At 48.5% G+C, this 12054-nt stretch overlaps 1 protein-coding gene across 1 annotated transcript in view; it reads right to left on the bottom strand.

Annotated features, from left to right (window-relative positions):
- Positions 1-626: 626 nt before the first annotated feature.
- The window catches only part of LOC144162923 (phospholipid phosphatase-related protein type 1-like), a 29974-nt gene continuing 18546 nt past the window's right edge, over positions 627-12054 (bottom strand). Inside the window, exons 7-9 of the mRNA XM_077693649.1 lie at positions 4723-4780; positions 3330-3506; positions 627-2454 (exon numbers count right to left, since the gene is read on the bottom strand). Of these exons, the coding sequence (XP_077549775.1) occupies positions 2137-2454; positions 3330-3506; positions 4723-4780 (553 nt within the window). The 3' untranslated portion in view covers positions 627-2136. The remainder of the gene's footprint in view (positions 2455-3329; positions 3507-4722; positions 4781-12054) is intronic.

The following is a 12054-nucleotide window of genomic DNA, read 5'->3' as shown; positions in this document are numbered from 1 at the left end:
GTCCGGTTCCTCTACGCCGCACACGCCGCACGGGCGGCGTTGGCTCGACCGCTTCAAATGTTTGGCACTTTGCCGCAGCAACGAAAAAAGGTGGTTTTGCTGCACGAGCGGCGCCGCATCAGCGAATTCGCAGGCGAAATCGCTCCATGTAGTACGGGCTTCAGACGGAGCCAAGTGGAGGCAGGTCTCGCAAAGGTAGTCCCAACTGCCCTTCAAACAGCAGCCGCCCGGTGCACTTATTCCTTAAAGGGGCCATGAAAAGAAACTACAAGTTCATTAAAAGACTGCTTCCTCCCGGCAACGGTGGCACCAATTTAAGTCAAACTTTAAAGAAATAATGGAAATATTATAGAAAAACAGATGAAGCAGTGGAGACTCCCCAGTCACTTCTGGTGACGTCACAAAATCTTATGACGTCACAGAATTGGCGGCCTACGACCAAGACCATCGCCAAGGGACACTACTGAGCGGTTGCAGTGAGACCTTTTGTTCGATTTGATTTCATCACTTGCATGCTACCGCGCAATTAACTGTTGATAGCTGTCTCTTTAGTGATAACCACTGCTGCCCATATTACGTCACTGTGGCGCGAAATATGAGTTTTTTATATTTCTGGCGTTCTTATATTCGGTTAAATATGTATTTGTGGGCTGGAATGGATTGAGTAAGTTACTAAAAGTTAGTTCTTTCGAGTTTAATGAAAGTGAACGACTGTAGTGCATAGTGAACCTGGTGATGGTGCACAGCATTCGCGGCCAAAACGCTTTCTTCTTTCTTTTCGTGCCTGAAGGTATGCCCAAGAGCCACGAAATCTCCACGTCAGTAATATATCTTTAGGTGTGTTCGAAGTTACACACGCTCTGGCTGAATTTGCTCAGGTAACACGGTGCCGTGTGCTGACTTTCTACACCTCAAGGAATCCAGAGCCTTCATCGTCGGCTCTTCAGGCCGCCATGCAGGCAATGAAAAAATTGGCAATTGGACCAGTTGGTGGTGGTTGTTGACCATCTTTAAATCGCGAAAACTCGACACGGACACAACAGGAAATGGTCAGCCTTGTGGTCGGCGACTTTCTTCTTGTTGCGTCCGCGTCGAACTTTTGCTACTTCAAGATGTTCAAGTACAGGCGATGTTGGCGTGCCCTTGTGGCAGTTCTCATTGAACGTGCAGTAGTTTTATGTTCGGCTAATGTTGGGCCTAAACATGGGATGTTAGGCCTAACACATACACTATGAGGTCTAACTGTACCCAGCCTACGCCCAGAGTGAGTCGCCTACAGGCGCTTCGAAACAACACTCCTATAATGAATCTACGCATGCTGTGCAGCAACACAGCATGCTTCACGCATAACTGCGAAGGATGGCCGCTCCGCATGCCTCTTTGAACGATTTAATTTTCCCGGAAGGCCATTGGATCACGAGGAGGGACATCTTTCGTTTGATCCTGCAATTTTTACGTGCCACAAGCCTCAGCGAGTCATTGTGAATCCCCGCGCATAGCGGTAAAAAGGTGCTGATCGGGTGCGCAATTGCCGGCATACCACGCAAGGCTAGGTCCACCCGTCAATAAACATCATCACCACCACCATCTGTAATGTTCAGAAGCTTCTCATGACTACCCCGTTCGACCTTCGAAAATTCGGTTAGTGCGTACGACTGCGGAAAGGGGTAGGATCGACGTCGTTGTGTAACAAGACGACAGAAGAGGTTGAGATCGCATATAAGGGCGTGAAAAACGACACAGACACCGCGTTTCATAGTTATTGACTCCACGGAATATGTCTTCACACACTGCCTTGCACAGGCTCAGATCTCGTTTAATGTCGGGTGTTTGGCCGTCTTTCGCTAAAATAACTGCTTTTGGGTCGTCTTGCTATTTGTTCTTTACCGCGAAATAAATGCACACACTTCGCCCAAAAGAGGCATAATATAAACCTGGCCGTAAACTCCGGTGCATGTGTTAGATTCATTGAAGCACTAAAGGCCAGCGACTTAATTTTTTTCGTCTTTGAACCAACCATTACGGGACTTGCGCGACCAAACGATGTCATTCTCTCATCTGCAATTCGGGCCTCGGTCGGCCCACCGAAGAAGTGTGCCTCGGCGCAATGCTTAAACCACCGCCACGCATTTTCGCTCAGGCTGGCGATTCGCCTCCGACGGGGAGCTTCTTGCCGATGTCCTCGATCCGCTTGTTCAAGTCCCTCTGGAAGGCGTCAGGTGGTTTCGGCGAGCACGGTGCCTCTGCATCCCTGCCAGCGCGGTCCTTGTACGCCATGTCTGGTATCTGGAAGTACCGGTAGAACAGGGAACGTCCTCCGCCGCCGGGGCAAGATGGCGGACGGCCGCCTTCCGAAGGCATCATGGCGGCGCCTGTCATCCCCGCCGCCGCACCGGTGTCACCGGAGCCATTGTCCGAGTATCGTTCAAGGAAATCATCAGCGGCGCAGAAGCACTGCGAAACCCGTGGAATCGATTCAGTTAGATATTGTGTTATAGACAAACCTTAGACGTCTCTTAGACGTTCTTTTAACGTCCTTTCGACGTTTTCTTAATATGCACGTTACCATGACCTGTCCCTTAACACGACCATTATGAGTTCCTGGGTCTGCCCTCACGAATCCGCTTTAGACGACCGATATGGTTTAGTCTGACTCACCTAAATTCAATTTAATTTGGCCTGACTCAGACACCCGATCTGAAGAAGTGTGAAATTTTATTAAAAGTGATTGGTGATTGGCCGAAGTTTTGTCTGAGCGTCAATCAAGCTATACCAGCACCAGACATTGAGGCGGGCCAATTACAAACTGCTTTTTCGTACAAGTAGCATTCGGAATGCGACCACCAAAATTTTGTACTCGTCTTGGCGTTCGGCGCTCCACGAGCAGGCATGCAAAATTCTGAGGAAGAAATGAGACGTAACAATGCTGCTGCCTTAAAAAATAGAATGGCCGCAGCATAGGATCTCCTTGTCGGCAACTACTGCGAGAAAAGGTCAGCAGAGGATGGGAATCCCGTTCCAGCCATTCCACGAGGAAAGCAGGAGGCCACTCCCTTATACCTCTACTACACGGCAACTTTCGATAGGCAGTTGAACGCTCACCGTCAAGTGCGCCCTATGTATTTACAATGGAGCGCTCAATAGACAATTGGTTCAAAGGCCTTCGGAAGGCCTTTGAAATGTCCGTGTAGCACAGGTATTAGCCACACTGAACCGTGGACAGGCCCCTTAGGTGACTTGCGTGCGAGTTGAGTGACTTAGGAGTGCGGATAAGGGTTGGTAAGACACTTGAGTCCCTCTTACCAAGAGTAACTTAAGTGCGCACTCACGATGTACGCGGCGACGAACGCTCCGATCGCCGCTCCGGCCACCACGTCGCCCACGTGGCTCCTCCGGAGCGTGACGCGGCTGGCGCAGCCCAGCAGCGCCATTGTTCCGATGGTGAGGTTCAGTACGGGTTTGAGGAACCTCGAAGAGCGCAGTTGTATCACCTTGTGCACGTACACCTGCATGCGCAGCCAATTTATTAAGTGCAGAGCACTTTAGGGGCTCGCCTTGTCGTCGTAGGGAGGGGGGGGGGTAAAGAGAATTTATTATACCCCCAAATAAGGGCGCAGCGACTAGTGATAACAGCGCTTCCCTAAGAACAGAAAACTATCCAATCAGTTTGCATGTAACATGGTCATACTACAGACTGCACAAAATTTTGGGACGGGCCAACAAGCTACTACAAATCAAGTCACACAAGTTCACCAGTGTTTAAAGAAACAGCTCATAAACTATACTGAACTCAGTACGGCACTAGAGAAACGTTAAGGAAGTTGCTCCTGACCACTATAAAGCGCGTAGACCAACGCAAAAGGAAGGCTTCTTCCCCTAGAGCTGCCAACTTATGCTCCAAATGACTCGTCAGAATCGAACGGACACGCCACAGCAGTGAGAACATGTGCCCAACGGCGTAGCGTCGTCACGGCGTCCCACAGCAGCTTCGAAAAACAAGCGGCTTATATAGCCGTAACCACTCGAAACTTGTGAACCGCTGGCGCTTGTCATACATCTCCCCGTTGTTTAGCGCAAAGAAAACTGTAGGTACAATTGAGGCAATATACATGTAATTAATCGGCAGCCCTCGCGTTCATCTAGTTAGGAACGCTCGTTGGGTTGGTTTTTACTTCTAGTTCACTTCACTCTAGTTTCTACTATAGTAAGCGGGAAAAAGCGGCAGCGCAAGAAAAAAATGGCGCGTTCCAAACTGCGCAGTAAGGCGCTGGCACGTTCGGAAAGAAAAGCAAGCACAAAAAAAAAAAAAAAAAACCCGCTCGCGCTGTTTCAAGCAGGGGGCGCGCAAGCACTGAGAAGGCGGGAAATTTGAAATGCGCTGGAAAAAAACTTTCATTACGAGAGGAGGGAAAGGAGTGAGCCAGGGAGAGGAGGGAGCCAGGGAGAGGAGGGAGACAGGAGGGAGACAGGGCGGCGAAGAGCTTGAAGGGTGGTAGCAGTGAGCGGATAACGGCACCACAGCCCATTACGGAGAATCACTTCCGACAGCTTTCACGTGGTCTTTTTGTCAAACAGACAAGAAGACATGGGGCCACGATCGATCTAGACTCAACTGGTCTCTCCTACAATGACCATTCCTTGTTCCAAGAAAAAGATAACGAGGTTTGATTCCTGCTTGAAGGAATTGCTAGTTCAAATAGAATCCGTCCTGTTTATACTTACCATGGCGAAGACGGCAGCGTACGCGATTACAGCAGCGTGGTTTGACGGAAACGACATTCTGCAAGGGAAATAAAAAAAAGTGAAAAATTGCATTTCAAATGTTCAACTGGCGACTATGGGCGCTAACAAACAGTTTTGTTCCATAAACTACCCGCCACGGTGGCTCAGTGGCTAAGGCATGTGCTGCTGAGCACGAAGACGCGGGTTCGATTCCCAGCCGCGGCGGCCGCTTTCCTGATGGAGGCGAAAAGCGAAAACGGCCGTGCGTACGAGATTTCGGCGCACGTTAAAGATCCCCAGGTGGTCAAAATTAATCCGGAGCACTCCCCTACGGTGCTCCCCATGGCCTGCGTTGCGTCGGAGCATTAAAGGGACACTAAAGTGATATGTAAACATTGCGGAATTACTAGCGCAAATTGTAGTCCGGAGTGCCATGTTTCGACCACTCTGAGCGCGTTTACGCGAATTTATTTAGTAGAAAAATGAATTCGAAAATGCTTTCCTCCTCTCTGCACCCTCGCCCATCTTCTACGGCGTTTTCGTGTGACGTCAGGAGGAGATGAGCTGGCAATTGGCTGCGCTACTGCACGGTTCGCCGACCTTCCGACAGAGTCAGTCGGTCCAGCGTTTACTCCGGTGGCCGCCGACGGGTCGTCGCAATTCGCTAGCTCAGTTGAAACTAAGCTACAACACGTTCGTGAATGGAATAATGTGCCTTTCTTAACTTTGTTAGTTCGTACACTTATCAAGCTCCGACTCCGGGTCGCTCCACACAAGCGCTGCACAAGTGCACATGCGACGCTTCGCTGACTGGTACGCTAGTAGGAAAATCTAAGGCAACTTGAAGGCGGGAGAAGAGTTAGCGAAGTCAATATAGGTACCATAAGGAAATAAAATCAACCTAAACTTTTACCGTACAGCGCAAAACTAGGGAGCAGGAAGCACTTTTTTGCGCTGGGTGAACAAGCACAGCGGTCAGCAGCACGACCACACATCGGCGAACGCTTTTCCGTCTAAGAAATTCAATTGCTAGACGTGAGATATTGTGGAACATCGGGGAACGCTTACTGCCCGAGCGCTATACAACAAATAGTCACCTAAAGTACTTGAAAGGCTAAAACTAAATAAAAGTGTAAACTGGTTATACATTATATACCCTATATATCAAGCTCAGCAGCGCTGGCTCGTGGCCGAGTGATCTGAAGCACTAGGATTACTGTTTTGCAAGTCGCGAGTTCGAATCCCCGAGGAAACATGATTTTTTCGTTTGCGGCCGATGTTTTATACACTGATTTCACCACATTTTTGGGTCGTAACGTTCACTGCTCCACGAGCGAGTTCGCAGAACGCGCGCAGACTGACACTGACGCGCTGGCGAGTTCTCGTTGGCGTGCTGTTGCCGCAAGCAGCGACTACTACTCGCGGGCAGTGGGCACAGGCCAGAATCAGCAGACCCTTGGCCTGGTGCGAACACGCTTTTTACGATACAGGCATGAGTGAGGCAAGCTCCGCATATGCGGGAAAAGCGCATGGCATTTGAGCGTCCGCGGTGACGCGGAGGGCGTTCATCCACTGCGTAGGCCTCGGCTAGTTATTGCTACGATTCCAAGCCGTCCTGGGAGGCTTATCTTAGTCATTTTACAGCCGACAACATGGCAGAAGCGCGGTACGACGACTACTGAGATGTCGAGAATGCCCATCCAACGATGCCGTCGGATGTCAAGCATGTTGTTTTACATAACCGAAACCGAAACTTGTTTGAATGCTAACCTTGGACATCGTCCAATCAAGGTGCATCTCCTCCCGTCGTCACAGCCTTTAGTTGCTGCGGCCGCCACAGACCGCTCATAGTAGTTTTTCTTCTTTCGCGCTTTATAAAATAATTACCGACTTATGAACCGGATAAACGATGAAAAGTGTGGCAATTTGAGCCAGTCTACGCAGTCCAAGCAAGACCGGGAGCTTGACAAATTCACTTCAGTGTCCCTTTAAACCCTTCAATCAATCAATCAATCAATCAATCAATCAATCAATCAATCAATCAATCAATCAATCAATCAATCAATCAATCAATCAATCAATCAATCAATTAATCAATTTATCTTTCTTTTTTCGACAAAAGCCGTCACCAAGAGGCATGATTGCATCGCCAAGTAGTGGTGCATAAATTTCTGTTTCACCGTTCCACTTAAACGCAATCTGACGTTTTCACACTGGTAACTCCGTTTTAATGACCATAGTATTTATTGATCCGTCAGTCAGTCCGTCCATCCGTCCGTCCATCCGTCCATCCGTCCATCCGTCCATCTGTTTGCTGTCAAAACCTTTACAAATCAACAATTTGCTATCATATTTTACACTTGTCACTTGATTGTAGGGTTTAACGTGCCGACGCGACGCGGGCGGTGAGACGTGCCGTAGTGAAGGGCTCCGGATTAATTTTGACCACCTGGGGATCTTTAACGTGCGCCCAAAATCTCGTACACACGGGCGTTTTTGCTTTTCGCCTCCATCAGAAAAACGGCCGCAGCAGCCGGGAATCGAACCCGCGTCCTCGTGCTCAGCAGCACAACTCCGCAGCCACTGAGCCACCGGGCGGGTTTTATATTTGTCAACACTGTGGAGCAAAAATAAAACATTAGGCATACTTGAGACAAAACATCAATACACAAATTGCACTAGGAGACGTTCTTTTAATTGATAATGATATTTGCTCTTGATATTTGCGATTGCAAATATAGAAATCAAAGTCCCTTTATTAAGAGAAAGATGGTTAAAACGCGAAGCTTTTTTTGTTTACCATGGAATCGGGGTCAAAGAAGTCCAAATTCGAGGGGGCAAATGGGTAGACGTCGGATTTATTACGCGAGTGACCGAGGTTTGATTCCGACCACACGAGGCGGTTTTTTGTTGCGTAAGCTACACTGGCTGAGGTTGAGCAGGTCGTGCTGCGCAGGCGCGAGGAGCATTAAATTGGGTTGGATTAAACTGGATTGGATTGTATTGGAATTGGAGTACGGGCCTGCACATTCGCCGGTCTGCGTATTCCAGAGGAGTAACTTCATAGCCGCGGCAGATGCACTGGCGCCGGCGTCCAATCCAATCCAATACTCCTCGCGCTTGCGCAGCACGACACTTCAAGGTCCACGCGAAACTGCTCAACCTCGGCCAGTGTAGCCTACGCTACAAAAGCGTTCGTGTCTGTGCCCGTGTTGTGCCGGCATTCCAGATCCAACAGTAACGAAAAGCTCCTACAGATGGCTCGCGAGCAGTGGAAAGCCGAAAAATTGAATTGAATTGAATTTTCCACCTTGTAAATATCGGGAGGAAGGAGCGAGACGAGAGCGTAAGAGCGTGTGAGGTGAGCGAAGGAGAGGAGGGAGGCATTTATCTGGCAGGGGCGGCAGAAAAGTCTTGCGACGACATTTGCAGGGATTGATTGATTGATTGGTTGTAGGGTTTAACGCACCGACGCAACGCAGGCGATGAGGCGCGCCGTAGGGGAGGGCTCCGGATTAATTCTGACCACCTGGGAATCTTTAACGTGCGCCGAAATCTCGTACACACGGGCGTTTTTGCCTTTCGCCTCCATTAGAAAAGCGGCATTTGCAGGGATGGGACCATATACGCGGCAAATATTTTAATATTAGCCCTGTCACGTCATTGCAGGCGTTGTGCCGCGCGATAATATGACACGAAATTGTTTTATTCCCGGATAAACCAAGATTAACCACGATAAACCAAGTTGGTCTTTAAGGGTAACAGAGTGGATCCATAGAGAAGGCAAGCGTGGCCAGGGAGCGGCAGAAATTTAGATGGGCAGATGAGATCAAGAATTATTAACAGATGTATAGCGCAAAAAAGACGAAGGACAAAGGATGCACGAGGACGAGGACGTCCTTTGTCCTTCGTCTTTTTTGCGCTATACATCTGTTAATAATGATCGACCAACTAGCCCAACAACGTACTTTACTAGAGATCAAGAAGTTAGCGGGGATAAATTGGTCGCAGTTTGCACAAGACCTGGGTAATTGGAGATTAATGGGAGATTCCTTTGCCCTGCAGTGGGCGTAGATAGGCTGGTGATGATGATGATGACGATGATGAAACCAAGATTTCGCTAACATCATATCCGTCACGGAAGCGACGCCAGTACAAGGAAGCAAGCCGCCTGTAAAGGGTGCACCCCTGCACACAGAGTCTTCTTGCGGGGAAGCAACCTTTAGTATTAAGAGTAAGCAAGGCGAAATACCTAGAGTGAAGGAATATTAATATTTGGGAGTGTGGATAAACGAAGGGGATAACTACTTAAGTACTCACGAGGAGCAACTTAAGGTTAAGGGAAAGCGAAACGCAGCTATAATGAAGCATAGAGCTCTGTGGGGGTATAACAAATATGAAGTAGTAAGAGGAATGTGGAAAGGAGTAATGGTTCCGGGTCTCACGTTTGCGAATGCTGTACTCTGCTTAAAATCAGACGTTCTATCAGGCCTTGAAGTAAGCCAGAGAACGGTAGGACGTTTGGCCTTAGGCGCGCATGGAAAAACAACTAACGAAGCAGTTCAGGGAGATATGGGCTGGGCGTCGTATGAAGTTAGAGAAGCTCAGAGTAAAATATGCTTTGAGAAGAGGTTGAGGGCAATGGATCAACGAAGGTGGGCAGCTAAGGTATTTAGGTACCTATACTTGAAAAGCGTGGACACGCAGTGGTTAAGAAAGACTAGAAGGCTAACGATGAAATACAGAAAGAACAGTGGGGAATCCAAAACAGCCAAGGTAACCAAAAAAGAGGCAAGGCAGATTGAAACGAATAAATGGAGGGAAAAAATGGAAGCTAAAACGTCGTTAGAGATGTACAGGGCTGAGAAGATGAACATCAGAAAGGAAAATTTCTACGATAATTCCCAGGGCAGTGTTTTGCTTTTTGAGGCTAGAGCAGGTTGCCTGCGAACTAAGAGTTTTGTGGGGAAGTATTCACAAAATGATGGGGTATGCGTGGTCTGCGGAAAAGAAACAGAAACTATGCGGCACATCGTGTTAGAATGTGAGGGTATCCATCCAAATCTACATGAAGGGAATATTGGGCTTTCAGAAGCCCTAGGATTTAAGGGTATCACAGAGGAAGTTAACTTCAAGGCTGTCGAGGGGATGAAAAGAAGATTAGAATGCTGGTGGACGAAAAGCAGAGAGGGGAATATTGCCTAAGACAGTTACCACCTGTAAAAGGAAAAAAAAAAGTATTTTGTGCCTAATAAGCTTTTTATGCCTGCCCTAAGCAGCGCTAGTATTGAACCAAAAGTGTAAAACATAGTTATATTAGTCCTTTTTGGTCAGATGACATGTCATCACCCCGATACAAAGGGGAAACCAATAGAAATCATCATCATCATCAGTACATTATACTATTACTTAAGGATGTTCGTTTTCGGGATGTTCGTTCGTTCGTGTTCGTTTATGTTTTAACACGAAAGTGCTTTATGCCGTGATACCTTAAGATTTCACTGACGTCACATCCTTCACGGAAATGACGCCAGTACACCCTTGCCGAAGCGACCCGCCAGCAGGACGTCGCTCTCCAAGCACACCCATGAGACAGCCGCCGACCCGCAAATCATGCTCAGCTGCAGATTTCGCCGCACCTTTCACTTTCGTGTTTTACAGATTCCTATGACTGAGGAATCAACCACACTTTTTTTAAGTGCAGAGCACTTTAGGAAGTTTAAGGTCCCGCCTTGTCGTCGTAGCTCGTTCGGTGTCACCCTGTCTAGCCACCACCGCAATAACGCCGTGTAGCGACATAACGGACCCAAACAGATAAAGAGAATTTATTAAACACAGGTTACAGCTAGGACCCGCTGTAGTTAGCTACTACACGGGTCGACAGAGCACAGCCCCACAGCGTAGCGGCGTAACGGACCCAAACAGAGGCTTCGAAAAACAAGCGGTTTGTATATTCGTAACTGTTCGAAACTCCTGAACCGCTGGCGCTTGTCATACATCTCCCCGTTGTTTAGCACAAAGAAAACTGCAGGCACATTTGAGCGAAATCTGCGTATATAACCGCCAGTCCCCGCGTTCATTTAGTCAGGAACGCCCGTTGGGTTGGTTTTTACGATAGTAAGCGAAAAAAGTGACCGCCAAAAACGACGCGTTACAAACTGCGCAGTATGCTCCGGCACGTGCGAGATGAAAGCAAGCACAAAAAAATTAAAGCCGTTCCACTCAATGTGAAAGCTGTCGGAAGTGCAGAGCAGTGATTCGCCATAATGGGCTTTACCACCGTTATCCGCTTACTGCTACCACCCCATGCGATTCAAATGTCCCGCCTTTGCAGTGCTCGCGCGCCCCCTGCCTGAAACTGCGCCAGCGGGAGTTCTGTTCTGTTTCTGCTTTTCTCCCCGCACGTGCCGGCGTTGCACGGCCACATTTCGCGTTTACTATCGTAAACCCCCCGCGAGGGGGACTCGAGTAAATGCGTCGCATAGAGAGAGAGAGAGAGAGAGAGAGAGAGCTCTTTATTAGATGAAAGCAGAGAGGTTTGCCGGCATGTTCCCGCCTGCATGCTACTCTGCGGGGATGGGGAGAAGGGAGTAAAGGCCCTAAAAGAAGTAGGGCAGAAGAAAGATGGGAAAAGAAGAGATTAAAAGAAAAGTGAACACGAAGCTTTGCGTGGTGACTTAAAAGTCCACACGATCTGACACGTAAAGTTCTAAATTGTCTCTGCGAGGCCGATTCCGCGTAAATAGTCAAATAAAGCAACCAACACTTTTCTCTGGGGGGTGGGTGTATTGCGTTAACGTTTAGTGTTTTGGGAGTTGGTGGTAGTGAATGCGTTGCATCAGCAGCTTCTTGACGTAGTTTGAATGAGTCAAGGATATAAGGCGCGTTCGTAGCCTCCCATTCTGTGTCGGCTTTGTGGCGCAGTGGGTAGAGCACCATGTACATTGCGTTCCGCCCGCAGGGTCTAGGGATCGAAACCAGGTGCCGGATAGTATTTCTTTTTATATAGTGTAGAAGGAGGGGTGCGGACAACGACGGTGCGGACTACGACTACGGACGTCAACGCGGGTCATATCGTGAGTTACTGAAATGCTCTGCATTTAAAAGAATAGAACTATCGATCGTGCTGTTCCATGAAAGGGGCGCGCGAACGCTGTGATGGCGGGAAATTTGAATTACATTGGACAAACCTTCGTTCCATTCATCGAGAGGAGTGAGACAGGGAGGTGCGTGATGGGTGGTAGCAGTGAACGGATAGCGGCGCCAGAGCCCATTATGGCGAATCACTGCTCTGCACTCCCGGCAGCTTTTATGTTTATTAACGGTTTTAAT

Source organism: Haemaphysalis longicornis, unplaced genomic scaffold (genome assembly GCF_048455015.1).
Source record: "Haemaphysalis longicornis isolate Haplotype H1 unplaced genomic scaffold, Haemaphysalis longicornis Haplotype H1 scaffold_12, whole genome shotgun sequence".
NCBI lineage: Eukaryota > Metazoa > Arthropoda > Arachnida > Ixodida > Ixodidae > Haemaphysalis > Haemaphysalis longicornis.
This window is presented reverse-complemented; position numbering and strand designations above follow the sequence as displayed.